At 50.9% G+C, this 27,481-nt stretch overlaps 4 protein-coding genes across 11 annotated transcripts in view; 1 reads left to right on the forward strand and 3 right to left on the reverse strand.

Moving 5' to 3' along the window:
• Positions 1–119: 119 nt before the first annotated feature.
• TRAPPC14 (trafficking protein particle complex subunit 14) lies at positions 120–4,546 on the reverse strand. Its single transcript, XM_045460591.1, has 11 exons — positions 3,908–4,546; positions 3,612–3,707; positions 3,376–3,505; positions 3,144–3,230; positions 2,860–2,980; positions 2,609–2,756; positions 2,396–2,478; positions 2,144–2,307; positions 1,467–1,621; positions 1,045–1,238; positions 120–923 (listed from the first exon to the last, which is right to left on the reverse strand). Exons 1-11 carry the CDS (start codon positions 4,316–4,318, stop codon positions 770–772), a joined length of 1,743 nt encoding a protein of 580 aa, XP_045316547.1. The 5' UTR covers positions 4,319–4,546; the 3' UTR covers positions 120–769.
• Positions 4,547–4,769: 223 nt separating this feature from the next.
• On the reverse strand, positions 4,770–10,713 carry GAL3ST4 (galactose-3-O-sulfotransferase 4). Of its 2 annotated transcripts, none has more exons than XM_045460592.1 (4): positions 10,592–10,713; positions 9,144–9,454; positions 8,660–8,963; positions 4,770–6,206 (listed from the first exon to the last, which is right to left on the reverse strand). In XM_045460592.1, the coding sequence occupies exons 2-4, from the start codon at positions 9,266–9,268 to the stop codon at positions 5,175–5,177; spliced, it is 1,461 nt and encodes a 486-aa protein (XP_045316548.1). In that variant the 5' UTR covers positions 9,269–9,454; positions 10,592–10,713; the 3' UTR covers positions 4,770–5,174. The 2 variants fall into 2 exon arrangements, with proteins under 2 accessions (XP_045316548.1, XP_045316549.1); XM_045460593.1 differs by having other exon boundaries at positions 9,144–9,245; positions 10,592–10,686.
• Positions 10,714–11,254: 541 nt separating this feature from the next.
• On the reverse strand, positions 11,255–17,955 carry GPC2 (glypican 2). The gene is made up of 10 exons (XM_045460590.1): positions 17,675–17,955; positions 16,852–17,010; positions 16,214–16,536; positions 15,327–15,407; positions 14,382–14,544; positions 14,033–14,163; positions 13,663–13,827; positions 13,419–13,558; positions 13,150–13,322; positions 11,255–12,158 (listed from the first exon to the last, which is right to left on the reverse strand). The coding sequence occupies exons 1-10, from the start codon at positions 17,838–17,840 to the stop codon at positions 11,899–11,901; spliced, it is 1,761 nt and encodes a 586-aa protein (XP_045316546.1). The 5' UTR covers positions 17,841–17,955; the 3' UTR covers positions 11,255–11,898.
• Positions 17,956–17,959: 4 nt separating this feature from the next.
• Positions 17,960–27,481, forward strand: part of STAG3 (stromal antigen 3) — a 30,666-nt gene continuing 21,144 nt past the window's right edge. For 6 of the 7 annotated variants that reach the window (XR_006708125.1, XM_045460587.1, XM_045460584.1 and 3 more), the window contains exons 1-9: positions 17,960–18,071; positions 18,510–18,713; positions 19,405–19,566; positions 20,911–21,013; positions 21,405–21,521; positions 25,081–25,177; positions 26,143–26,219; positions 26,518–26,722; positions 27,235–27,386. Coding sequence is in view for 6 of the 7 variants with exons in the window: in XM_045460587.1 (XP_045316543.1) it covers positions 19,415–19,566; positions 20,911–21,013; positions 21,405–21,521; positions 25,081–25,177; positions 26,143–26,219; positions 26,518–26,722; positions 27,235–27,386 (903 nt within the window). In the remaining variant the exon portion in view is untranslated. Of the gene's footprint in view, positions 18,072–18,491; positions 18,714–19,404; positions 19,567–20,910; positions 21,014–21,404; positions 21,522–25,080; positions 25,178–26,142; positions 26,220–26,517; positions 26,723–27,234; positions 27,387–27,481 lie in introns of all 7 variants that reach the window. The other variant, XM_045460585.1, reaches the window with a different exon arrangement.

Consider the following 27,481-nt stretch of genomic DNA (forward strand, 5'->3'; position numbering starts at 1 on the left):
TAAAACTGGCAGTCGGAGAATAGTACGATAGGAAGGGAGCTATTTGTGTGCCTACTGAAGGGAACCGTTCTGAGCCCCTGGGATCTCTGCTCCTGCCACCAACACACAAATGCAGGTCATTCTTCTCCCTCCTGAACAGGCATTTAATAGTCTTATTTCAGTTGGAAGCAGTAGTTGGAGAATAAGTTACAGGAACAGAGAGATTAAAAAAAAAAAAAAAAAAAGAAGAAACAAAGAAAGAAAAAACCCCCACACAACTTAAAGTGCTTCAGGCCACAAACGTAAACATGAGGGGCAGGAGGAGGCCACCTGGCTATCCCCCCTCACCCCTGAGACAGGAGGGCCATTGTCAGGGTCCCTTTGCCATCACCACCCTCTAATCTCAGCCCTGCGGGTGGGTGGGAGGGAGGGTGTCAGAGTCAGGAGAGACAACTTAATAGGAACAAGGAATACACTTTGTAAACTTAGAACCAGGGTACTGGGCGGGAGGGGGGCAAGGGAGCTCTCGGAGCCCTTGCCCCTGGCCTTGGGGTGGGGCCAGCCCCCCCCAGGGAGCCGGGGAAATACTGTTGGCTTAGTGCTGCAGCCATACCCGCCCATTTCACAGCTTCTTCCCTGTCCCTCATCAGCAGACACAGACAGGCGGCCCTCTTGGGCCTCCTCATCCATGGTGGGAGGCATCCCAGGGGAGGCACAGTCTGGAGCAAGGGCCCCCTCCAGGGGGCTTTCGGTTTCTGGGAGCGTAAGAGGGAGGAGAGCCGGCAGGGTGCTACTTGACAGGCTCCACCACCAGGACCTTGCACTCGCGCTTGGCAATCTTGTCCAGAGAAAGCACAGCCTTGTCCGGAGGCAGGTAGAGGGGGCGGCCCACGGGGGAGGCCACAGGAGGTGTGATGGCCCTGCGCTCCATCACGCTGCCTGACCTGGGGGGGAAGGCAGAGGCTGTGGGCTCTGGTTGGGCCCCAGGACCCTTTCCTGTTCCCCCTCCAACTCTGGCCTCTCCACAGTCCGGTACCCACCCCCCCCACCCCACCGCTTCCATACCTCATGAGGTGGCTCCGGGAGGGCTGTTGGTGAGAAAAGGACTGAGAGCGGCCTAAGCTAGCCTGGTGTCTCTCTACCAGGTCCCGGACAGCAGGGCTGCTGGGGCTGCTCTTTCGAGACAGGGGCCGGGCCTCGGGTGGAGGGTGGGACACACTGGCGGTGAACTGCAGCTTCAGTTTCATGTGCTGGCTCAGCTGGGGCGGGGAGACACAGGTCAGCATTCCAGCTCAGCCTCCAGGCCCCGACGCTCCTTTCAAATCAAGTTCCCCACTTGCCCGGCCAACATTGGATGGAAGTTCCCCCTTCCCTCTGCCCGGCTGTTCAGTGCCATCCATGGTGTTTTCTCCACAGAGGCTGGAGGCCTGGACTCCTCCCACCCTGACATTCCCATAACCCATAAGCCCAGCCCCTCCCCAGCCCACCTCAAAGAGCCCTGTCCTCAGAGCCTGGAAGGCCACACTGAAGGTGAGCGCACTGCCCTTCCGGGAAAAGCCTAGATTGTTGAGGGGCGTGTGGCAGACAATGGAGTCCAGGGCTGCCTGCATGGCCCGGCGCTCCTCCTCACACAGCTGCTTTCCTGGGGGGGGGGGGGGGGGGGGGGGAGCAGAAACAGCCACCAGTAAACACATATGTACAGCACTTCTCAGTTCGCAAAGGGCTTTTCATGAGCACAGTCTTTATATATTCTCTTTTGTTGAACTTTATAAATAACAATAGCAAATCCTTACTGTGTGCTGAAGTCTATTCTGACCACTTCACTTATGCTACACTATTAGATCACCATTAACAATCCTAAGAGATATTATTTCCCCCATTTTAGAGAAGAGGAATCTAAGTGAGGCTCGGAGATTAAGTAACCTACCTAAGGTCACATAGCTAGTGAAGGGGAGAGAGAGAAATCAAATATACAAGGGAGCCCAGATCCAAGGTCAATGTCCTTAAAATCACTGCCCCACTGCTTCTCTGATCTCTCCGTTTGTAACACTGTGAGACCACCTAGGTATAGAGCCAAAGGAGCCTGCCACAAGCCCCCCACCTCTATAACTTCCTTTCCCCTCCTCTTTTGGGACAAGTCCCCAGAGCCTGACAGCCCACCTACCAGCCTGTGCATGCTCCGGGGTCCACACAAGCCTCACAGCAAGGAAGTCTTGGAGATTGTTGAGCAGTGTGTAGGTGACAGTGAACCGCTCGTAAGTTCGAACGGGGGACTCACAAGAAGCAGTCATCACAAAGCATGGGCGGTCCAGGCGGATGCTGGGCAGGCTAGAAGCAGTGAGAGAGGGAAGAAGGGTGTGTGTTGCCAAACAAAGGTGAACAGGATGGTGTCCAGCGGGGAGTCCCAGAAACTCACCGGTAGTGGGTGTAGATGCTCTGGGTGAAGGGCAGCTTTGGGGTGGACCACTGAACCACAGCAATCAGGGGAACTTCTAGGCCCTGTGGGAGAGACAAAGGGAAACATCATGTGTACCTGAGGTTCCCCTCTCATCTTCTGTGGCCCACTGGCCTTTCCCTCCCACTGCTTTTTCTTAACCTTTTCCTTGAGCATCCAGTCCCCTATACTCACCTCCTTGGCCCCTTGAGGGGGTTGCTCTCCCCCTCTCAGCTGAAACAGGAAGTTGTGTTCCTCCAGGGCACTAAGCGGGCAGGGGAAGCAGCCAGAGGTACCAGGGAGCCGGCAGAAGGAGCCCATGGAGACTTCCCCAGATTGGTGACTAGTTCAGAAGAAAGAGCGACACAGCTTGATCTTTTCCTGCCAGAGCTCTTGGCCCTGCCCCCATCCCCACTTTGCATCCCTGCCCCTCCTCAGGATCTCACCAGACATTATCCACCAGCAGCACAGAGCCATCAGGCATGACAGGTAGATAACTAGCGTTGAAGTTTGGGAGAATCCGGATATCCCAGATGGAAATTTCCTCCTGGGAGGAGCTGTTCAGCACTGTTGGAGGTAACCAGGTCAGCTCAGTTGAGAGTACCGGGACACCTCAAACCCCAACTTTACCCCTCCCAAATGGACCGATCCCCACCAGTGTGCCCAGAGTAACTGCCACCTAGTCAATGCCCCTGCTGCTACCCAAGACCCAAGCCACAGATCTGCTCACCCTTGAGCACGGTCAAGTGTTTTCCAGCCACAGTGAACTGGCGGCATTTCAGAACCGGAGGGGGCAGCAGAGTCAGCAGGGTGCTCACTGCAGGAGGGCCGAGGCAAGAACTGATGAGCTGGGCAGAGACCTCATCCCCAACACAGTTCTAATCCGGCCCTTGCCAGTGTCACCCCTCCACTCTATCCCCTAAATTTCAGACTCGAGCATTTCCCCTCTACATTCTCCCCACCTTGGGCCTTGAAAGCGCTCTGCTCGCCCCGGAACGTCTCCCCAGGAGATCGGGTCTGCAACAAGCGCAAGTAGCCTTGATCTCTGACCTCTGGTGCCTCAACCTCCCGTTTCCACACAGTCACTACAATCTGAGAACAAGGGACACGGGGCCACAGTTAAGAGGAGAGCCAGCCAGCCCTGCCTTAGAAAGGGAGTCTGAATTAGGACAACAGTTCCACCCCTTGTCAATCTTACCTTGGCCTTAGGTGTCCCGGGGGGCAGTCTATCCAGTGAAACGGTGAGTGGGAAGATGACCTCATCTGTGGACACAATTGGTTCCTCCACAGGCAGCTGGTGTTTGCGAAAGGGGTAAAAGGGCGGGAGAGTCAAAGAGGCAGCCTGCAGCGTCCCCTTTTAAGATGTGCTGTACGCGGTTCTTCTTGGCTTCCTTCAACTGCCTCCTTCATGCCCCCAGCGTCCATCCCCCTCCTGTCTCTGGAGCCCAGCAAACCGCCCCTCCGCCCTGTGCCGTGTCACCCCAAGCTCCTCACCGTGGTCGCTCCCCCTGAGGTAGCAGGACCCGGGCCGTGGGTGAGGAGGGGGCTGCAGCCTCGAAACAACGGCCCACCGCCGGGATCCCCGCCCCCTGGGGGTTCGGGATCCTGGTCTCCGGTGCCACCGCCCCCGGGCGCCCCGCCTCCGGCGCTGACCGAGGCCAGGGCGGCCAAGGCCGTTGCCAGTTCTGCCCAGGCCCCTCGAGAGCCCAAGCCCGCGCCACCCCCGGCGCCGGACCCTGCGCCTCCCCGGCAGCGCAGCACCAGCAGGAAGCGGACAGTCTCCCCCAAGTAGAGATGGTTGCGCCGGGGCAGCGCCCGGTACCGGCCCGGGTCCCCCGCCAGCTCCGCGCGCGGCGGCAGCGGCACGGCCGGGAAGTACATGGAGTAGTCACACTGGGACTCCATGGGGCGGCGAGGACGGCGCGGGCCGGGGGCGAGGTGGGCCGGGCCGGCGGAGGGCGAGGGGGCCGTTGGGGTAGGGCTGGGGATTCCCGACACCCGACGGGTGCTGTGCGCGGCCGGGCCGGCCCGGGAGACCGGCTGGGGCCGGGAACCGGGGCAACGAACCCGGAACCGAGACCCCGCAGGGCCGGAACCGGGCTGCTGGGCCGATTGACTGGAGAGAAACCGGAAGCGGAAAGGAAGGGGCGTGGCCTCCGGGGCCCCGGAATTTGTGGGTGACCGGACCGCTGGGGAGAGAGGCGGAGTCCGGCTGGGGTTAGGCTGCAGTAAGAAGGCTTTAGGGGAGACAAGACAGGTTTCTTAGAGAAGAAATGTTAAAAGGACCCCCTGCAACTCCGCTTCTCCCGGGAAGATGGAACATCCCGCCCCCTTTCCACCCTACATAATGCAAGTCAAAGGTTCAAATTATTTATTCATTCACAAACATTTCACAGTTAAATAAGCATAGTCTGGAACCAAATAATTCATAGAGAAATGGACGCATTATTCCAACCCACAAATTCCAAGTTATTTCTGGTTTACTCCATGATTCGCTCCTCCAGGGGACTTTTGAGAGTGCAACGGGGACCTGCCAGGGGTTTGGAAAGGGGAAGGGGCAAAGTTGGGGGAGGGGTACTGCTGGAATTCCTCCACACAGGCGGGAGGACTTGGTGCCCACATCTGTGCAAAGTTCCACTCATCGTCTAGGGCACAAACATGCTTTCAGAGGGAAACAGAAACGGCATCTGGCTGCCCCATACTCATCATGTTTGCCCTTGTGGCTTAGCTGCTTTTAAGCTAAAACTTAGTAGTCTAATGGCTACGGGGAGAGTAGCCTTGAAGTCTTAAGGGGCAGAGAGACTGTTGGAAATTGCTTGGCATCTAGCTTGTCCTTGTACTGTAGCTCAGGGGTAGCCAGGCGCTCACACTCCTCCTGGTCTGGGAGGCTCAGTCCACTCCGAAGTACATAGCCCAAAACCTTACCGGACCCAAACTGGAAAGGGCGGAATCGACGGTCAGTGATATATTTGGGGTCTAAAGCCTCACCCCCCACTAGACAATGTTTAGCCAGGGCCTCCCGGCGAGCCCGGAGCTCGGCCACAGCACTCTCCAGCCGGCTCTGGCCGTACTGATTGATCCGTGCCCACAGACTGTGGTTGAAATGAACATAGAGAGCCCAGTCCAGGTGGTTCCAGGCTCGGGCCCGTGCAGTCAGCTGCCTGTCCTCAGCAGTCAGTCCACCACTGCTGACCGCACTTCTGCCCTGCTCACCTCCAGCCTGGGCATTGTGCATGAAGCCCACCACATCATCTAGACCCCAGCACAGGGCATCTGCCAGTAGAACCAGTGACTCATCAAAGTACTCGGCCACCAAGACCAGGTCAAAGACAGAGTCCAGCCAGGCCAGACTCCACTGGATGAAGGATGAAGACCCCAAATCCAAAGAGGCATGGCTGGATGTCTGGCTGTGACCACCAGCAACTGTAGGAGCAGGATGGAGGAGAGCACTGGGATCCAGGGTATAGTGGGCTCTCAGGCCAGCGCCAGAAGGCAAAACATTCAGCTGTGGGGATTTGGGGTCTCCAGGGGGATGAGGATTCCCTCTCTTGGTCTTCATCTCTGGGGGGAAGGGGAGGCCAAAGTCAAACCAGAGTAAGTTGCGTGCATAGTGGTCCCCACGGGCTCCAGGCCGGTAGAAGGCTCGAGGATTGGCCAGGAAGGCAGCCAAGGATGGTGCCTTGCGGAAGGCTGATGACGTGGATTTATAGTAGGAGAAAGCAGAGCGGGCCAGAGCTGCTGGGTCTCGGACAATGGAAAAGAAGAAGCTGTCAGAGGGCATGACCTGGAGTACCTGCGGAGGAGAGAAAACAGGCATAGGGAGAAAGAAGTGGATCAGGAAGAAACTAAGAGCATGCCCATTGCTGGCTGATTCCCTAGACTCCTCAAACCACCTTCTTAAAGCTCTGCTGGGAACCCCTATCTTCCTTCACTAACTGACAAATCTTGGGCAAGTTACTTAACATTTCTAAGACTCAATTTGCTCATCCGCAAAATGGGGATAATCATACCTTACCAAATGATTATGGAGGTACAGGAGATAAGGATATGAAGGAACCTGGAACGCGGGAACTCCTTGAGAACATTAATTTCCTTGGGATTTTTTTGTGTGGCTTTGGTCAGAACCAAACCTCTAAGAATCAAACTTCGTGTTCACTTCTCCAACAAAAACCTATTAAGTGCCTACCCTGGGACTCTTGGTCACAGTTCCAAGAAAGGAACTGGCCTCAGGCCTCTTCCCAGAGTACCAGTGGGTCACTGGCAGCAAAAAGGGAGGAAAGGGGCCAACCATAATGCTGTCTCAAGTATAGGCATCAGGTGGGCAGGCCAACCCCAGGATGGCCGAAAGACAGGGTATTTCTGGGGCTCCTAGGGCATCTAGGAAAGAAAAGGACACCCCTGGACTGGGCGCTGGGGAGCTATGGACACTTGGTAGGCTGCTACCCTGAAGCCTGGGACATGTGACTCAACTTCTCAGCAAGAAGGGAGGTGAGACTTGGGCTAAGCCACTCCCTAGCATGGTCCTACAGGCACATATACATCAGAACCCAGCTCCTGGGCTCCCTGAAGGGTTTCTGCCTCTGAATATGGCTTATCACTGAACCTAACACCACCCCTCACAACAACCTCCAATCTGCTCTGCTAATGTGGGCATGCCCGCAGAGCACCGCCTGTGAACTGAGTGTCTCTTTGAAGGCAGAGGAGAGCAGTGCAAAGAACAGTCTGTGGCATCAGGTGAACCTGGAATAAATCCCAATTCAGCCATTTACCAGTTGTGTAACTTTAGGCAGGTTATTGAGCTTCTCAGAGCCATCATTCCTGCATCTCAAATCTGGGTTAACGCTTACCTTGAATGTGGGAGCGCATGGTACTCAATGAATGGTAATGACAGTGAAGGTCAAAAACCAGAGAAGCCTGCCTGAAAGCTCATTGTCATCATGTCACTCCCAGCAGTGACACCCCCTCCCCCCCACTGCCTTTTAGGTCCCACACATACTCCTCAGCTGCTTTCTCCAGCTCTGGCTTCATGGGAGCATCTGGGGTTCTGCCACCTACACACATTTCCCCTGTTACACACGTGCCACCACCACCACCACAGCTTTGCTGGTGTTCTGCTTCCTCTAAAATACCTGATATTCAAGGGGCACCTGGGTGGCTCAGTCAGTTAAGCGTCCGACTTTGGCTCAGGTTATGATTTCGCAGTTCATGAGTTTGAGCCCTGCGTCGGGTTCTGTTCTGAAAGCTCAGAGCCTGGAGCCTGCTTTGGGTTCTGTGTCTCCCTCTCTCTCTCTCCGCCCCTCCCCTGCTCACACTCTGTCTCTCTCTCTCTCAAAAATGAATAAACTTAAAAAAAATTTTTTTTTTAAATACCTGATATTCTTACTACAAAGTTCTGTCAAACCTTTCCTTAAAACTCACTTCAACAGAAAGTTCCACCTCTTTTGCTGAATCTTCTCCCCATAGTTCCAAATACAAGCACACATATGCATGCACACATGCCAGGGAAGGCGCTTTGGCTTTGGAGCAGATGGGCCCAAGTTCAGATCCTAGCTCTGCTGCTTTCTATGAAGGAGGCCAGTCACTTAGGCTCTCTGAAACTTGCCCTCTTCATCTGTGTAATGGGGACACTTATAATGCCTTTCTGGCAAGGTGATGGTGAGGTAAGAACCCAGCACTCAGTAAGTATTCAGTAAAAGTTCCTTCCCTGTATGTTGTCATTTGCACATTGATTTTGTGTGTCTGAGAGCTCTCGGGTTCCTGTGTATGTATGGATGAGCTCGTGAGTGCACGCACGTACCTTCCCCTTTAGAACTGGGGAGGAGGGGGTCAGGACAGGGCTAGGGCTTGGCATGGAGCTGATTCTCAATATCTGGCAGAGGAAGGTAGTCAGAAGGCAGTGGCTGAGCAGGGGCCCTGGTAGTGTTAATAGAAAGGGCCGAGAAGAGCAAGAAGCCCCTGGAAGGAGAGTCTGGGGGGTCAGAGTTGTCAGGGCACTGATACCAGTGGGGTAAACTGGCCAAGGACAGAGACCAGAAAGCTCCAGATGTGAGAAAGCAGGACTTTGGCTACCAGAAACTACTAGGCAAGAGACAGCTGAGGAGAGGGGAATAGGAATCACTGTGACCCCCATGCCCAACTTTTGGGTGAGGACCAACTTTTGCCTGGGGCCTCCTCCCCTGGTGGTCTTGACCACAGGCCTGAGACCATCTCTCTCCAGTCCCACCCACCCCCTTCTATGCCCCTCACCTCTTTCAGGTTGAACCTCATGTGGTGACAGAGGATGTGGAAGGGGGACTTGGTGCCTCCACCCTGAGGGCGGTAGCCTTTGACCCGAGAGGCCTGGAAAAGCCTTGGGTAGCCGAACTGGTAGCGGGCAGGGAGGGCAAAGCGCAGCCCGTGTCGGTCCCCGTAGCGATGAAGCAGGTTCAGCACAGAGCTGCTCCCAGATTTGTGCGTCTTCAGGAACACAAGTCGCTGCCGGGGTGGGCAGGATGAAACAGCTGATCCCAGGGATGGGGCCAAGGGCTGTCGGAGTTGCAGGCCTGGTAGCCTGGGGAGAGATGGGAGGGGAATTTTCCTGTCCCTCACCAGCAGGTGAGTGGGCATCTTGTGGAGCAAAGACAGAGGACATGGAACCTCCTCTGAGTCACCAAGAGTCACAGCCCTAGGTGGCATGGGGAGGAGCAAATAGGGGACATCTATCAGGCATTGGGACAAGATGGGAACTCACCTCTTCTGGAAGGGGCCCCCCCAGAGCTGGAGGGCAAATCCGATGGTCATGAAGACTCCCAGAGCCAACCCCAGGCTCCGAGGCCCCCAGAGGCGCATGGTCCTGGTAGGAGACAGAGGGCCCATGTGGCAGGTAAGGGTGATGCTATCGAGGGACAGGGCAAGGGCCAGGCACAGAGGCAGAGACAGCTTGAGACAGCCGTGCAGCCGTGGAAGGCGCTGGTTGGAGATCGGGGGGTCATTCCCCAGGCCTGCTCGCAGCCCTGGTTGAGTCTGCCCCCTGAGTTAGCAGATTTTTGCCTCTGTCAGCGTCTAGAAGGGAAATGAGGGGGAAAGGAGGGGAGTCTAAGGAGAGAGTAAAGCCTTCTCTCCTGCTGCTACAGCTCATACCAGGAGTGGGAGCCTGCGGGGAGGGGCATGTGCTCTCTACACCCAGATCTTCCAGGTGGCCCACAAGTACTCCTCTGCCATCAGTCTCCAGTTTCCCCAGACCCCCACCTGCAGTTCTCCCTGAGCCTCAGGGATTCAGAGGGGAGGGGAGAAAGACCAATCTGCTCATGTGACAGTGAGATGGACATCGGCCGGACGCCCGGCTTCCTCGTGAGTTTCTCTGCCTGTGACAGATGGGGATGAAGAGCCCCATTCTGAGGCCAAGAAGGCAGCCATAAGGAGGGAATGAGGGTCAGACAGGTACAGGGTGCTGAACCCAGGGAGGTCAAACTATAGGAGCAACTTTGTCACGAGTAGGAGTTAAAACTCGGACATTTCTTTTCTCTTCTGAAACGTTCTCAGCATAAGGCAGACCCCAGTGTATGAAAAGCTGGGGGAGACGGGTGACTTATGAAGCGCAGATCCCCGGACCCCCCCAACACCCCTGTGCCCGCTTTCCAATCCCCTCTGCACCTAGAGAAGATGGAGAGGGTGGAGCTGGAAAGAGAGAGAAAAAAACTCTGCGACATAAGGATACTGAAAGATACAAACATCGAGCTTCTGAGTTCCTCCCCGAAGGCCCCAGCTTCCTAATCAACTGGGAGTCTGGACCCACCCCTTCAGATTACAGCCACAACCAAGGGCCACAGCCCTTCCCGACAACCCCTTTCTGGGACAAGCTAGGAGTGACCCCAGGTAAGGAGAACCCACACTTGCTACCTAGAGACCCGCCCCCTCTGGCATCACCCCCTAATTCCCTCCCCCAACACAGCCCCCAGGATCCAGCACCGCACCGGACTCCCTCCAGTGTCCTGATTTCTTCTATTCCTTCCATCCATCTCTGTCTCCTCCCATTACCCCCATTTCAGCCCTGTGTCCCCTCCAGCTTTGGTGACCACTCAGTCGCCAGCCCTTTGTTGGCCCCCTCCGAGGTTCTCTCTGTGACCCCTCCCAGGTCTCCCCCCATAAACTCGAGAGTCCCTCCACTGGCTGCAGCCTCGGCTTCACTTGCCCACTCACCAGGCCACCTGAAGAGCAGCGGGGAGATCGGGGTCTGGCCCTCCCGCACGCCCCAGCCACCGCCCGGCTCCTCGCTGCGCTCAACTTTCCCCACAAACTTGCTCCGCGCCCAGGCTCCTCCCCCTCCCTCCCTTTGTCCCGCCAGTCCCTGCAGCTGCTCGGTCTTTAATTGTGTCTCTGGCTCTCTCTCTCACGGCATCTTTCCTTCTCCGTCAGGGCACCCAGCCCGCCCTTGGAAGACAGCACTTCTACCCTCCTTTCACGCTTAGGAATCAATTCTACCTTTTCCTTTTTGCTTCCTTCAGAACAAAAGACTCATTCAGGCAACAGAAAGAAAGAAAGAAAGAAAAAGAAAATAACAGACGAGTTGAAAGCAGACATTGTCAAGGACATGACAAGGTAGCCCCAGGCTGACACACAGAATAGGGGCCCCCACCCTGAAGGCAAGGGGCAGTCTTGTGATATTAATGATGCCTCAGGTTCAGAAAGAATTTTGCCAGTCCCTACAATTGTCCCCATTTTATAGATGAAGGTGCTCAGACCCAGAGGGTAGACAACTTGCCCAAAGTGAATGACAGGGGGCAGGTTCCAAGAGAGGCCAGAAGCCTCTGCCGGGAGCCTGGGCTCAGGGAGGGATGTTAGAAGTACAAGGCAAACACAGGGTCCAATAAATTAGCTGTTTATTTGCAGAATAAACACTGAATCAAACACTGAAACGTGAAATGGTGAAGCTTGTGAAGGATGTAGATGGCAGAGGTCATGAGAACAGCCCTTTTTCAAAAAATTTTTGGTATTGTAGTTTAAGAAATTGATAACTGAGAAAACTCCATAGAAACCAGGCCCACAGATCCTGACATCCTATTCACACACCCCAGTCCCCTGCCCTGCACCCCACCAGCACCCAGCTTGGTCCCTTTGAGACAGAGTGCCCCACCCCTCCCCACTTCCAACTTCCTTCAAACCCCACCCCCAACTGCAACTCTAAAACTCCTCCCCTTTTCTTTGTTGGGGCTGACAACTTGCCCAACATAGAGGTGTGCTTGGAAAGCACACACCTTCTTCCTAAATAAATACCCCCAGCCCCTCCTCCCCAGATTGTAAATGAAAAAATAAATATTATGAACACCCACCCACCCCCAACCCACCAATGGTAATCTCCTGGATTTGGGGCCCCAGCCATTCACCCAAAAAGTCCCTTTCTCTACCTCTCTGCATCCCCCTTCGACTCCTTCCCAGACCCAGCTGAGGGAGAGGGGGAGGAGGGGAAGGGCCATGAACCCTTCTGATGCTAGGGCACCCTTCCCCTGTTATCTTGGTCCAAGCAGGGCCAGGGCTGAGAGGAAGAGAATGAGGATGGGTTGGGTGTGAAAACCAACAGATGTCCCCCCAGTCCTGCTCCTGCCCTGGTTGTGGCGGACAAGGACACCTCCTCCTTTGCCCCCAGAAGTGTCCCTTCGAGGAGGGCGAGGCAGCCGGGCTGGGGGGGCCACAGCTGCTGCCCCAGCCATCCAGTCATCTGCATAGTGCTGTCCCTCTCCAGAACCGCTGGCGTCCTCCTCCTCCTCATCTGCAGGAGGGAGAGGATCAGAAACCGGGTTGGAAAAGACATAATGGGAGACAGAGGAGAGAGAGAGACATGTAAACGGGGAGGAAGAGAATTTGAGATTAAAAAAAAGAAAAGGGGTGCCTGGGTGGCTTAGTCAGTTAGGCATCTGACTTTGGTTCAGGTCATGATCTTGCAGTTCATGAGTTCAAGCCCTGCATGGGGCTCTGCACTGACAGCTTAGAGCCTGGACTCTCCTTCAGATTCTGTGTCTCCCTCTCTCTTTGCCCCTCCCCTGCTCATGCTCTGTCTGTCTTTCAAAAACCAATAAACATTACCAACCCCCCCCCCCCCCCACACACACACACAGAAAGGAGAGACAGGGAAGAGAGAGACACAGATAGATGGAAGTTGGGAGATGAGAGAAAGTTAGTGACAGGAAGGCAAGGAGAGAGATCAGACAGACTTGGGAATGAGAGACAATGAGACAGACACAGAACAGAGAGATGGAGAGAAGATAAACAGAAAAGACAAAATAGACACGCACAGAAGCAGCTGGCAGACAGAAAGACGGGTGTTGGAAGAGAGAAGATGAAAGACAGAGACAAACAGTAGTAGAGAAAAAAATGAACGTCTGTCCGTGCGTTGCTTCTCTGGTAAACTCTACCTTGGGAGTCTGCTCAGTGGCTTCCCACCTGGCTTCCCTGCCCTCCCCAAGGATCCACAGCCTTTTGCTTACTCTAAGAGGTTTCCCGCTATCCTGTAGGAATGCTTTGGTGTCTCCCCACTGGACCGTAAACTTAAGGATGGAGAGCCTGTCATCAGTCTTCTAACCCCTCACCTTTGAGGTAAGCGTTCAGTACACGCGTGTTCAAAGGAGCGAGAGAATGAGTAACTGAGTAGAGACTGGGGGCGGGGGGGGAGAGGAGGGGTTCAGAAAGCAGTGGGCGGGCCCAGACCCGAGCGCTGAAAGCCTGGAGCTTCGAGAGGCTCTCGGGGAACCCGGGGCTCTCACCCCAGTCCTCCAGTTCCATGTCACGTCCCAGGGCGGCCGCCCTCATCCTGGTCGTGGCTAACCGGAGCTGCAGCCGCCGCCTGCGTGTCTGGACGTCAGATCTCAAGGATTCACGGTCCAGCTCTGGGTTTTCGAGCTGCTCCAGGGAACTTGCGACCACAGGCGCCAAATACCTGCCGGCAGAGCAGCCCCGAAGGCTCCCAGGCTCCCGCCAAGCCCGCCCCGCCCTGGAGTCGCGTCCCACCCGCCAGCTGCCGCCCCGGTCTCACCGGCCCCGCCCAGCTCCTGTCCAGCAGGGCGCCGCCTCCTGCGAGATGTCCGCCGCCATGCGGGGGTTCGCGCACATCGTCAGGGCCAGCCCGGCCCAGAAGCCCCTCACCCGGCCCAGCCGATCGCGGAGTTCCCACACCTGGGCCAGCAGAGAAAGCGGCTGGGCTGGAGCGCACGCCCCCCACTACCCACCCAGCCTGGCTGCCCCGTCCCTCCCCCGCCCCTCCCCGGCGCCCCACTCACCAGGCGGTTCAGGCTGGTGCCTGCGGCCGTCGTGGGCCTCTCCTCCTCCGTCCCCGCCGCCCCCGCCGCCGCCGGGGTCCAGAGGCGGCTCACCTCCTCCCGGGGGGCTGGGGCTCGGCGGGCGCGGGACGGTGCCCTTTGGGGATTCCCGCATTCCCGAAACACCTACCGCCCAGGGAAGAGACCCCCTCCCAGTCATCCTGCGGTGAAAGCCACACAGTGTCCCCACTCCCAACACCCCCAGTATCCCTGATACCCCACACTGTCCCCCCACTCCAGGCCCTCACCTCCTGTATTCTAGCTGACACACCCACACTGTCTTCCCCCTGTCCTCAGTTTGACACTCCCACCTTTCTCACGGCCCCTGTACCTGGGCTGACACCACTGCACTGTTTTCCTGCAGATACACCAAACCCTCTGAGATCTTCACCCCAATGGACTGGGCTGCCAGTTCAAAAGAAAAAGGGCCCTGGAGCTTCTCGGCCAGGAACAGGAGACCATCTTGAAGGAGGGGAAGACAGAGAAAGGGTGCTATGAGGGACTAGATGTCCCCACAAATCCTCCCGACCTGGGTCTTGGAGGGAAGCAGCAAGGTGTTGGAGAGGGCAAACTTACATGAAAGTTTCTTCACTCAATAGGGTTTAAAACTCCCTCCCCAGTCCACCCGGAAAGCATCCAGAACACAAACAGCCCTCCCAGACCCTCCTGAATCCCCTCACCCAGATAGGCCCCCCAGTCAGGATCCAGTCCCTGGCTGCTGAGACAGCCATGGGCCACGTTGAGGCAGAAGCCCCGGCAGGGTGGCAGCGAGGGGACACCCCGACAAAGAGGACAGCCGGTCAGACGCATCACAGCCTGCCTACAGCCTTCGGACAACGGCATCTGAGGGCAGACAGCAGGACTATGTCATTCACAAACACAGTAGCTGCACTTACACAAGTTTGGTGTTGGACAGAGCGAAATCAAATACATACTCCACCCCACCTTCCCTAGGCTCTCTGTGGAGAGCTGGATGTGAATGTCTAGGGTTGCTGACCCCATGTGGCAGCAGGTAAGACCTCAAAACTGCCAAAGATCTGATGAGAGAGGTTCCTAGGGGCCCAGGCTGTAGATACCGCTTCTTGAAGGGTATGGAATTAGAGAGACAGTGGGAAGAGGGGTCTGAGAAAAGGTTCAAAGAGAAGAGTGAGCCCATTGTGGCTGGGAAGAGAGGAGACTGGGGATGCAGGAGGTAAGGCTGGGAGGTCAGGGAGAGAATGGGTGGTGAAGAGAGGGCTTTAAAGGCCAAGGCAGGAATCTGGCCTTCAGTAGCAGGGGAATGGGGAGACACTGGGGGGGGGGGGGGAAGTGGTAGAGGCACTACTTCAATCTCAGGCTGCTATGGAGATAAACAGACCACCAGAAGCTGGCGGGGGTGGGGTGGGGGGAGTCATCAGAGAGCAGAAGAGAGTCAGAGAATGGAAGGAGATCATGGATCATGACACAAGGGAGACTTCACTCTGGCCTCCCCCCCTCCTGATTTACCCTGGATCCCAGGGCCTTGGGGCTGATATGGGAAGGCCCCATACCTCTCCAGTCAAGCTGTCACTTGACTCTCTCATAGGGCCTCTCTTACTTCTGCCTCTCCCTCTCTAGGCCCTGCCCACACTCAGGTCCCCTCTAACCTTAAGTGTTTCGCTGACCACATCTCTTCCGGTTTCCAGGCCCTGGATAAAGGCCCGGGCAGCCACCAGGGCCCGGGTTATCTGGGGTAGGGGAAAGAAGGTGAGAGAAACCACAGGGTCAGTCATGATTCAGGCAAGACAGGGACCAAGAGACTGAACCAAGGGCACAAGCACTGGGGGGCCAGGTTTGTGGAGTTACGTTGGGGTAGTTAGGAGTGTCAGGTGGTACAGGGAAGCAGGTTCAAAGGAATTGCAGTCTAGAAGGATAAAGGGGAACTGGGCTTAGGAAAAGACAGAGAGATCGTGTTTTACGGGGCTTGGAAATAGAGAAACGATGTATCAGAGCAAACAATAAACTGAAAGCCAGAAGATCTGGGTATGAGACACAGCTCTACCACTGGCTCTGAGACCTTAACTTCTGGGAGGCTCAGTTTTCTTACCCATAAAATAGGGATAATACTTTCTACCTCCAAGGGTTATGACAATTAAATGAGATACTACAGATGAAAGTCTGTCTCAACTATTAAGTGCCTAATTCATGTTTAGTTGAACCAGAGAAAGTCAAGATATTAGGACTGGGGAGCAGTTGGCAGAAAGGTGGCTAGGGGCCAAGAGCAGGTGAAAGGGTCAGGGATTTGTGTGAAATTAGGGCACCGGATGAGAGTGAGGGAGTACCCAGTCAAAGGAGACCAGAGAGCATTGGGTCAGGCAGAGGGGACTGGGGCTCAAGCTAGGGGTCACCAGGTCAGAGACGTCTGCCATGCAGGATGAGGAGATCACCAGGTCAGGGGTGACTGGAGCATGAGGGGGTGGTCACTGGGCCGGAGGTGAGTGGTGCACAGCTCAGAGGTCACCAGGTCAGAAGCTCAAGCCTCGGGGCCTCTCACCTGCAGGCGGAGGCGGCGGGGTGCCTCCCCAAAAGGCTTCAGAGAGTCATCAGGAGAGGAGGCGAGGCGAGTGAGGCAAAACAGGTAGTCGGGGGAGAAGATGTAGTGTGGATGCAGCAGGGGGAACATTTTCTCCAGGAGCTGTGCCCAGAAATCCACCAAAGCGTCCTCTAACCCCTCACCGGACCTCTCATAGTAGTCCCGCAGCCGAGAGAACAAGCCAGTGAATACAGGGGCGTGCTGGGAATACAGGTGGCCGTAGGAGCGGTGGAAGAGCAGGGCCAGAGAGTGCTCAGATGACGAGAGCATCTCCCGAAAAACCTCTGTGGCAAATGCAGACAAAGGGGTGTGAGTTGGGGTGAGGCCAGAGAAGGATGGAAAATTGGAAGGGCAGAGGCAGGAAGAGATGGGGATTGGAAGAAAAAAGACGAGTGAGTTAGAGCCTCAGGAACTCTCAAGAGACCTGGGCAGGCTGGGAAAGGGGTGGGGGACAGATCCTGGAGAGGAGGCTGAAGAGAGGCTAAGCCAGGGTTCGGATGCCTTAGGGATGAATTAGGGAGTGAAGACATGATGTTTGCTGGGGTCATGAGCACAGAGAGGAGGGGTGAGGCCAGGTGTGGGGACCACCAATTCCTCACCATCAAATTTTCTGTGCCGGGCAGCCAGTGTGTGAACCAGGAATGAGCCGCTCTCCTCCACCAGGCCTCTGAAGGTGGCCTCAGTCTCCCAAGTCAGCCTCTGCTCTATCTCACTGGAACAGCAGGTGTACTCCTGGGGACAGATCCGAAGGTGCTCACCTGGACAGAGGAGACATAGAAGAATGGGGTGGGGGAGAGTGCTAGCAAGAAATTCCTTCCTTCTTCCTCTGTCTGGGAGATTTTCCTTTCTCTTCTACTTGTCTGGTCTCTTTTCTATTGTCTATCCCTCAATCCCACCTATCCCCTCCTTATTGTCCCATCACCCATCCCAAGTCGACTGCCATTAGTCATGGGATCAAATAGTGATGGGCAAAATGAATGATCAGAGTGTCCTCAGGTGACCCTCCCCAACACTGCACACTTCAGGCCTCTAAGGACCTACAGGGACAGCATCGATGGAAGAATGGGATTTGGAGGGGTGGGGTTACTAGGTAAGCAAGAAAGTATTAACATAGAAGGGGCTCTTAGAAACACCGAAGGGAACAATTTGAGATGTGAAGAAACAAACACAGAGTGGGGGGTGCCAATTATTAGAAAGGTATTCCTAGTGTGAGGGTGGAGTAAGAAAGCTATTATGTGAACAAGAGGATAACTGTGATCCTAGTAAGTAAGTTCAGGAGAAGAGACATTATTGGCATGACAATGGCATGAAAAGATTATTATAACGGTCATTCTGAAAAGGAAGAGTTATTGTGAAGCGGGGGGGAGCCGCCCCCGCCCCCTCCCTCGCCCCCAATTCTCTAGTCTTCCTCATTCTCCTCACCTGAGATCACTGCGGGAGGGAGTAGGCTTAAGCTATATCCCCGAGCCCCCAGCACCTGCCGGGTCTCAGTGCAACTCCGGGTGACCTTTGCCTCACTCCCGGGTCCAGGACCAGGACCGGGACACAGAGACAGCAGCAAAAGCAGAAGAGATGGCAGAGCGAACATAGCTGCTGCAGCCCTGGTTCTGCAAAGTGTGTCCTAAGAAGGAAAGAAGAACAGCCTGAACTCGGGAATTCGGTTCTCTGCCGCGCGACCGCTCCCCTGGCCAGAAAAAGAGCGCGACCTCAGAAAACTGAACACCGCGCACGATAGCAGGACCAAGCGGCATCTGCGGAGACAATGGGAGCTGGGAGCCGGGCAGGGGGCGGGGTCCGAGGCGGGGTCCCGCCAATGATGGTAAGGAGCGGGCCTCAGGGGCGGAGTCGAGGGAGAAGTTAAGCCAATGTAGTGGGGAAGCTCGTCGGGGGGGGCGGGACTCGGCGGAACTAAAGAGGCTGGTGGGGGAGGGGCGTAGCCTTTATTGGGGGCGTGGCTACCCTATTCGAAAGGCGGGGCCTGGGTGGAACCCAGCCTATGGCAGTTGAGAAGCCAGAGTGAAGGGGCTACAGCAAGTCTAGTGCGAAGCCCGACCAATGGAGGGGAAATTGGGGGCAGCGGGGGCGGGACCGAGGTGGAGCAGGGCTAAAGCCAAGGATCAGCGCGCCTGAGTCCACGTGACGGGGCGGCACGCCAAAGAGCTTGAAGAGCTCGGGCTGCACGAGGCTGCTGGAGCAGCGTGACTGTAACGTGGTGAACACGAGCTCGCACACGCCCAAGCCTCGCGACAATTTCCAGTCCTGGGACGTGCCGTTGAGCTCGCGTCTGCGCACAACGTGTCTCGCGCCTTCCCGCGTTTTTCTGGATTCTTCCACCACCGGAAGAGAAGCAGCCGGCGCCTGTTCTGGTCGCGGGGTGAAGAACGCAGAACCCCGAGGGAGCCAAGGCTGTGATCTTTCCTCATCCCTGATCAGCCAGACGTCGCTATTCCAGGCTCAGACAGTGAGGCTCCTCTTTGACCCAAGAATACGCCCTCTCCCCGCACTCCCAGCCCTGAGAGAGGAACCACCCTCCCCCAAGCCTCAATGGCTTCCTCCACAGAAGCTAGGAATCCCAAGCCCCAGGCCCCAAGAGACTGACAGTCACTCCCGTCAGCGATTAGGAAGCTCCTCAGCCCACTTGCCCCAGGGTCAGTCAGAGATACCATCTGCTGGAAAAGTGGAGAACGAGAGTTTTCCTTTACTCCCTCAGTGTTTCTGCTCCAGTTCTAATGGTGACTGCACCCGTAAATCGTTAAGTGCTTCCCATTCCATTCTATGTGGAATCAGGTTCTAGCCTGAAAATGAAAGACTGGTTTTTTTGTTTTGTTTTGTTTTGTTTTGTTTTTTTCCCAATTTGTACCGCTTGAGCTGGTCTCCTTTGCACCAGGCAATCTACGTTTCCGACGCGTGCAGAGAGGGGTCTGCTTTAAGCGGCTCTGGTGTGCGCATCGTGGCGGCCTTGGAGAGGATTCCAAACGCGCGGCCGTGATGTCTCTAATCCCCAGATGCCTTAGGTCAAGACGGTCATTTTTTGTGCGCATCCACACCCCACCCCCGAGTTGCAGAGCACTTCCCTTGGAAAGGAAGGGGATGGTCAGAGCTGAGGCTGGAGACGTGGTGGGCTAGAGGCCCTCTCCTCCTTACTTCCGCAGCTCGACCATCATGCCTACGCTGCGGTCCTCCTCCTCCCCAAGCAGTGTGTCCTCCCCACTGCGGAGAGCGTCGGGAGGCGGACAGAGGGTCTTGTCTGCATCTTCTAGTTCGTCTGTCAATATGCCCTGTGGTGTCAGGGACTCGGACCAGACTGCAGAGGGGTGAGTGGAGTCTATGAGAACTTGTTGCATTGCCTGGCCTTCTCCCACAGTGGGGGCAGCTTTCAGCTCTGTCTGCCCCTCTGTGTAAACATTAAGAGATGCACTCTCAGAGCAGTGACTCTCTCCTGCTTTGCTAGCTAATTGGGTTTTTCTCCCCCCTGCCGTACGTGTTGTAGACATCAAAAATAATATATCCACTTCCAAATCTATCATCCATTTGTCCAAACTTTTCTTGCATATATTTGTATGCTCAGCATGTACAGCCTCTATTGGGAGTGGGGAGGTGGGGGAGGGAGAAGAGTTCTTTGTTTGCTCCTGACAAATAATATATACTTGTTGGTTGGTGTGTGATCCTTTATTTGGGGATTTTATAAACAGGTTTGTCTATCCTTCTCTATTACCATTTACCAGCTTGTTTTGTGAAGGTTATAATAATATATCTTTTTTATCTTTCCAGGAATAAAATAACCTCATACAAGATCTGATTTATCTCCTGGTTATTTTTTTAATTGGCTTCCTCTGACTCATTTATATCAGTGCCACTGTTGGAGAGAAGATTATATCTATGTTATAAACTTAACTCTAGTCAATACAACTTACAAACTTTTTTCAAGGGATGAAATTTAACTCTAGGCACATATTAACATCCAAGTTATATATGAGTAATATGCGACTTACCAGGCCATGCTGATTTTTCGCCACAGCAGTGATCCCTCTGCCTGTTTAAGTGAATATCACTTGATTTTCTTATTCAGAGAGAATATTAGGAAAAGGTTGTCCTTCACCCATCTCAGTTTCTCATTTTTCATCTTCACTGCTCTCTTCAAGTGAAAGCTTTCTTTTAAGATTTTTGTCTCTACTCCCTGTAACAGTAAACACATCTCTTATTTAAAAAAAAAAAAAGACTTTATTTCACTTTGAGAGAAAGTACACATGTGCATGAGCAGAGGAGGGGCAGAGGGAGAGGAAGAGAGAGAATCTTAGCAGGCTCCACACCCAGCATGGAGCCTGATGCAGGGCTCGATCTCACAACTGTGAGATCATGACCTGAGCTGAAATGAAGAGTCAGTCACTTAACCGACTGAGCTACCCAGATGCCCGCTAAAGATTTTATTTTTAAGTAATCTCTACACCCAACAGGGCTTGAACCCACAACCTCAAGATCCAGAGCCACACACTCCACTGACTGAGCCAGCCAGACACCCCAACACATCTTAAGAAAATGTGAATATATTTTTCTCACAGAGAAAGGGCTACAGTCAGAGACAAAGAAATTCTAATTCATTTACCCTTGTATATAAAGACTGGGGTGTTGTATCTAAGGAGAACCACATTCCCTCATAGGGATAGTGATTCTTTGTCAGCTGATGAAGGCAGTGACTTTGAAGACAGCCTGAGACACAGTGTGAAGAAGAGAGCAGCAAAACGACCACTCAGGACAACCCCAGTGAGTCAGTCCATTTTGTTTTGCTTTTGAATTTGGTCTGGGAAGCAGCAAAAGAAAACCTAGAAAAAGCCTCAGATGATATGTTTGATGAAAGGATAAAATTTAAAGAGCATTAAGGGACAGAAATAAGAAGAGGGCAAATTTTGAAGAGAAAAGATAAGAGAAAAGGGTAGTAAGGGCATAAAGAAATAGGAATGGGCCTAAGGGACTTTTTTAAAAGGGAAGAAAATAATAAAGTTCACAATATAAGAATTAGTTATTTCAGATCTCAGTAACTCAAACTCTGCTGTGAAATTGGCAGCTTAAGCCTACTTGTGTGACAATGATGAGACTAAGTGTTAATATCACTTCTACTTTTTAAGGATATTCATGATCTCTTTATACTTACTAGGTGGCCAAACATCCAAAGAAGGGGTCCCGAATGGTACGTGGTCATGGCCAGAAAGACTCAGAACCACCAACCAGTGATCTTTTTGATGCTGTGAAAGCTGCCAAAAGTGACATGCAGGTAAAACGGTGTCTCACCCTCTGTTTCTTGATACTATCTCACTCTTTGTAGGATAAAAAGATAAGGACAGATGTTTACAAAATTGATTTAATGTGGACATGTTAGGGAATATAACCTATATCAGGAAAGAGAGATAAGACCATGGAGTGAATCCTTGGAATGATGTAAGGGAGACTTTGGATGAGAGAGAATGCTCCTTTCCTAAAAGTGTCACGGAACAAGGTGGATTTTGCTTTTATTGACTGACGGAGGAGGCAGGCAGAGGCATTGGATAGTCTAGAGAGGAAATGGTATGGGTGGCAACTTGTTCACCCTTGTGACTTTTTAGCTCCACTTGAACAGTTACACCTAATCCTTTTTTCTCTCTCCACATTTCTTTTTCCATAATTTTATTGTAATTCTATTATCATCTAAAAGTGTAGAAGGCTCATGTATAATTTAAAAATTTTGAATGATCACCCAGATCTCTAGTCTCACCTCAAAAAAGGAAACATTAATAGGGCCACAGTAGATCTTCTCTCCACCTGGCTGGCCCCCACAGTCCCCTCACCACCCAGAGATAACCACTAGAGTAAATTTTATGTTAATCATTCCCTTGCCTTTCAGTATACTTTTGTCACCAGTGAATGTGTTTTTTTTAAATAAGTGAGCAGTTCTTTATATGTATAGTCTTCTGTGACTTATTTCGATTGTTTGAGATTTAGTCATATTGATGTGTAGTATAGGTTTTTATAGTTTCTAGAACAGTTTTAGATTTTCAAATATAGGAAGTTTTTCTATTTATATTTTTGTTACTGATTTCTAACTTTATTGCATTATAGTCAGAAAATGTGGTCTTTGAAACTTACGGAGACTAGCTTTATGACTTAGCATTTAACCCATTTCCAAAACTATTTCACCTGTGCTCACAGAAGATGTGTATTCTCCAGTTGTTGGGTAGAGTGTTCTCTAGGGTGAGATCAAAACTCCCAAATGGTACAAATGTGATACTGTTTTGATCTTTCTACTAAGTATTAGGGTTTCCTTGTTTTTGGTCTGGTATGTCAGTTACAGAGAGATGTATTAAAACCCACAAAGATGTTCTCTTTAGTTACTACTTTTGTATTCATGCCTATCTTTGCCTTAAGTATTTTGAGCATTTGTTGCCTAGTAAATTGAACCTTTTATTGTTATTTACTGTCACTTTTTATATTTTAAGATAAACAATTGTTCTGTTTTTTTATTAACATAATCTGTACTAGCTTTATTTTTAGTTACTATTTGTCTGATACCTTTTTTTATCCTTTTCCCTTCAATCTATGTATGTTTGGAGTGTGTCTCCTGCATATAGCGTATATTTAGATTATGTTATTCAATCCATTCTGCCAATCTTTCCTTTAACAAGAGAGTTTGATTCGTTTATATTTATTGGCACTATTGATACATTTGAATTTGTTTCTCCCATTTTATGTGCTTCCATTTTGTCTTAGCTTTTCTGTTTCTTTTTCTCCTTTACTTCCTTGCTTTTGGATTCTGTCTTCTATAAGGACCTATGCACACTTTAATTCTAATTGCCCCTTCCAATTTACATGCTGTCTTGTAGTGTTTTACTTGTATCTATTTCCCTTTCCAACAAATTAGACATTGCTGTTTTATAAAATGTTTGTTTGTATTTACTTGCATTTCTATCATTTTATTTATCATTCCTTCTCAAATCTTCTGTAAAAATTCATTCTCTTGCTGTTCAAAGTTTCTCCTTTAAAATTTCTGTTAGGTAGAGTTTATTAACTCTTTGTTGTTGTTGTTGTTGCTTGTATGAAATGTCTTTTACCCTTGTTCTTGAAAGGTTATTTTCTGGGTATAGATGTCTAAGAGGACATTTTTCTGCTTCAGCACATTAAAAAGATTATTCCACTGCCTTCTAACTTCACTTATTGCTGGTGAAAGTCAGCTGTCAGTTTAAGTTAGCACTATCTACTACAACAATTTGTAATGATGGAAATGTTGCATATCGTCATTTAGTATAGTATTCACTAGCCACATGTGGCTGTTGAGTACTTGAAATGTGACTGGTGTGACTGTGGAACCGGATTTTAATTTTCATTTGATTTAATTTTAATAGCCACATATGGCTAGGGGCTTATGGATTAGTTCAAATCTAATTTATAAGTGGTTTTGTTTGTAAGTGTTATATGCAGATCCTTTGTAAGTGATCTCTTTTTGCCTTGTTTTTGAGATTTATTTTGCTTTTGTGTTCTGATGTTTTATATAATGTTTATAGGTGTAAATTTTCTTTTCATCTGTTATGTTTGAAATCTATTGGCTTCCAGGCTCTAAAGATTGGGGTCTTTCAACAACTATGGAAAATTCTTTTCAAATACTGCCTCTTCGTCATTCCATTATCTTGTTCTGAAATTCAATTAGACATTAATTAGAATTTCTCACTCTATTCTCCATGTCTCTTAATAGCTCTGTCACTGTTTCTGTTAGTTTGTCCAGGCTGCATTTTGGATACTTTCTTTGATTTAATCTTCTAGTTCACTCATCTTTTGTTTTTCTGTGTCCAATCTGCTTTTAACCCATTCATTAAAATGGGTTTTAAATTTTTTTTTCATTTTTATAGATTTTTGGGGGGTCTTTTTTCAAAATTGATCGTTCTTTGCTTCTGGTTTAAAGCTTCACTTTTATTTTTTTATTCATAGCATAATTTATAATCTGTGATAACTTTAATGTTTGAAATCTATGAATGTGATTCTGCTGTTTTTTCTGCTAATTCTTACTTTCAGTGCCTTATTTCTTTACTAAGTTTCACTTTGAGCTGCTCATTTTCTCTCGGAGTTCTATACTTTGGACTCTATATTTTGGAGTTCTATATTTTGGAATTCTTTGGGGCCTGAATTAAAGGTGTGGTTTGTTTGTTTGTTTTTAAAGGTGTGTTTTTAAGAGAGGAACCTGCTTGGCTTGGCTGTAGTTGACTGGGGACCCTCCAGAATCACTTTGAATTAAATTCTCTAATTGAGAGTATTCTGATCGTATAGGGAGTGTGGATCTAGACTGCAAATCTAGACCTGAGAGCTGACTTACGGTTATGAATTTTCAAGGGCGAGTTCTTTTTTTTTCCCTCCACCCCACGTTAACGTCCTAACAAGCTGGTGTTCATGCTGTCCCCTTCTGACCTGTGGGTTTATTTTTCATTCCTGTTTTCATGCTAACATGACTTTTTACAGCACCTCGCTTTATTGCAGGAGCCTCCTTTTGGACCTCTCCTCTTGGAAAGCCCAAAAGCTCGATCTCCTATGCTCTGCATTCCATGCAGCTATCTGGACAGAAAGTCATGGTTCCTGGGGTTCCATAGAACCCTCAGGGCAAGAATCAGCTTGCTTATCTCCTAGGATTGCTACCCTCACTTCATTTTGGGCCTATACAGAATTCTACCTTTCATTCCAGTTCAGCAATACGTTTTAAAAGATGTTTTTAACATTTTAATCAGAAGTTTCGCTGTTTCAGTTGGTACAATCATACAGGATTTCCATTCTGTCATATTGCCAGAAATAGAAATCATCCACCTTTTTTTCCCTAGTCTTTGGTGGATGAGTGGCTGGATAGCTACAAGCAAGACCAGGATGCAGGATTCCTGGAACTCATTAACTTTTTCATCCGATCTTGTGGATGTAAAGGTAAGGAAACTCCTACCCCTTTCTAATCCCTAGCCCTTTGCTCCTATGTTATAGAACTTTTGCTACATTTAGATGAGTAGGACTAGGAATCGCCTAAATAAAGAGAGAAGGTTAAGCATATGAAAAGTTTCACTGATTTGACCACATTGTAGATTGGTAAGTAGGAAAGTGGTCCAGTTAGGGAACTATGTTGGTTTGGTTTGGAGATAAGACCCTTTGGGGAAAAGTAACTAATCACACTAATGTGAGGCCAATGATACTCACAAATTTGAAAATAGACCATTAGACATCTTTTAGTCTTCCTATCTTTAGATGAAATCATCCTTCATTATTCCCTATTTCTCAGATACTTCCTTCCATATTTCTCCACTGAAGCTGTGGATTCCCCAGATCCCCACAGGTCATGACCTAACTTATTGGGGTAAGATAATCTCAGGCAGGTTGTGTTATAAGAATCCAGAATTGGTGTGGTTTTTTTGCTTTATTTATTTTTTATTTGGGTTTAAAGAAAAAAATTGTAATGTTTATTTGTTTTTGAGAGAGAGAGAGAAACAGTGTGTGAGCAGGGGAGAGGCAAAGAGAGCCAGAGACACAGAATCCCAAGCAGGCTCCAGGCTCTGAGTTGTGAGCACAGAGCCTGACATGGGGCCCAAACTCACGAGCCATGAGATCATGACCTGAACCAAAGTTGGACACCCAACTGACTGAGCCACTCAGGTGCCCCAGGATTTTTTTTTTAAACTATTCTTTTCCATTGCTTGATTCCTTTGGGTTTTCTAGAGAGGTTGCTTTAACAGCAGATACACAGTTTGATGGCAGCAGGTTTAGGACTGGGATTTAGGTTTTCTGATTCCCCACCTATGCTCTTTTCAATATATTTCCTAGCTCATCTTCAGGTGTATGTGCAAATGGTCACAGTGTCCTGTTATTTTTCTTGTAACTACTTCACCTCCTCCATTCCTCAGGCAATGTGACCTCCGAGATGTTCAAGAAGATGTCCAACTCAGAGATCATCCGGCACCTAACAGAACAGTTTAATGAGGTGGAGGAAGACAATCAGAATTCTCTTGCCACTCTTATTTCAAAACACAAGGCCCATTATCCCCTTCTTTCTGACTGTGGGAAATAGGATAGCTTTTGGAAGAAGGAGTTCAATCTCTTGGGGGCAAAAGGGACCCATAGATGTTATCTGAATATGCCTCTGAAGTTGAGAATAGCAGGAAATGAGGTATAACAGAGAAAGATTTTTACTATACTATTGGGTTTTGACATCCAAAGTCCCTATGGTTTCATAGACTTGGTAGTACTTTTTCTCATTCAGTTCATAAACCCTTCTATAGGATTCAGGAGAGTATCCCCTGACAGCACCGGGTCCATCCTGGAAGAAGTTCCAGGGAAGTTTCTGTGAATTTGTGAAAACATTGGTCTATCAGTGCCAGTATAGCCTCCTCTATGACGGCTTCCCTATGGACAACCTCATCTCCCTGCTCACTGGCCTCTCAGACTCCCAAGTCCGTGCCTTCCGTCACACTAGCACCCTGGCTGGTGAGCATTCATTTTTAGTCTATAAATGTTCTTTTGGGGATTTCCTGTGTTCTTTGGTCTCTGAATTCTTCTTAGCCTTTCAAGCCCTGGCTTCTTTTACCCTGAACTTCAACCAAGTTTCTCACTAGTAGTATTGCAAAAAAGGGTAGATTACAGTGACAGTTTCCAGTCTTAACTTGTTTCTCATAGCTCAACAGCTGGGAACATGCTGAGGATTAAAAGAAGCCCAAAAGGGGGAGAAAAAAATGTCCAGAACAGTCTTAGGATTTTAGGGTCACCCTGCTCTAGCTTTTCATTTTGAGTCCCCTTCCTTTTTCTTTCCTTCTTTTCTTTCTTTCTGTGGCAGAGGTGGCAGCAGCCATGGTGGGTTACCCCCAAGTGCCCCACTCCCTGCTTCCTCCTCTTCTTCCCACTGGAACCACAAGATGCTTTTTTTTCTTCCTTTTTAAAATCTATCCTCCCTCCTCTGACCTAAGTAAAAATTCCCTTTTCTTGTTTTTCCTGGCTCAAAGCCATGAAGCTAATGACCTCCCTGGTAAGAGTTGCCCTCCAACTGAGTCTGCACAAAGACAATAATCAGCGGCAGTATGAGGCTGAAAGAAATAAGGGACCAGGACAGAGAGCTCCTGAGCGACTGGAGAGCCTGTTGGAGAAACGCAAAGAGGTAAAAAGTGTTCCCTGCCTCTTCCCTCTCTCTCTCTCTCTCTCTCTCTCTCTCTCTCAGCTTCATCCACTGTTGCTGAAGCCCGTTTTACCCCT

Source organism: Leopardus geoffroyi, chromosome E3 (assembly GCF_018350155.1).
Source record: "Leopardus geoffroyi isolate Oge1 chromosome E3, O.geoffroyi_Oge1_pat1.0, whole genome shotgun sequence".
Taxonomy (NCBI): Eukaryota; Metazoa; Chordata; class Mammalia; order Carnivora; family Felidae; genus Leopardus; species Leopardus geoffroyi.

Coding starts and splice junctions, on each gene's coding strand:
- TRAPPC14 (XM_045460591.1), bottom strand. CDS start 4,318: ATGGAGTCCCAGTGTGACTACTCCATGTACTTCCCGGCCGTGCCGCTG. Junction 2,757..2,859: donor CTGCTGGTGGATAATGTCTG/GTGAGATCCTGA, acceptor CTTCTGAACTAG/TCACCAATCTGGGGAAGTCT. Junction 1,239..1,466: donor TGAGGACAGGGCTCTTTGAG/GTGGGCTGGGGA, acceptor TCCCCGCCCCAG/CTGAGCCAGCACATGAAACT.
- GAL3ST4 (XM_045460592.1), bottom strand. CDS start 9,268: ATGGGCCCTCTGTCTCCTACCAGGACCATGCGCCTCTGGGGGCCTCGG. Junction 8,964..9,143: donor GGGGGCCCCTTCCAGAAGAG/GTGAGTTCCCAT, acceptor ATCTCTCCCCAG/GCTACCAGGCCTGCAACTCC. Junction 6,207..8,659: donor TGAGGTTCAACCTGAAAGAG/GTGAGGGGCATA, acceptor TCTCCTCCGCAG/GTACTCCAGGTCATGCCCTC.
- GPC2 (XM_045460590.1), bottom strand. CDS start 17,840: ATGTTCGCTCTGCCATCTCTTCTGCTTTTGCTGCTGTCTCTGTGTCCC. Junction 17,011..17,674: donor CCCTCCCGCAGTGATCTCAG/GTGAGGAGAATG, acceptor TCCTCTGTCCAG/GTGAGCACCTTCGGATCTGT. Junction 16,537..16,851: donor CCGGCACAGAAAATTTGATG/GTGAGGAATTGG, acceptor CATTTGCCACAG/AGGTTTTTCGGGAGATGCTC.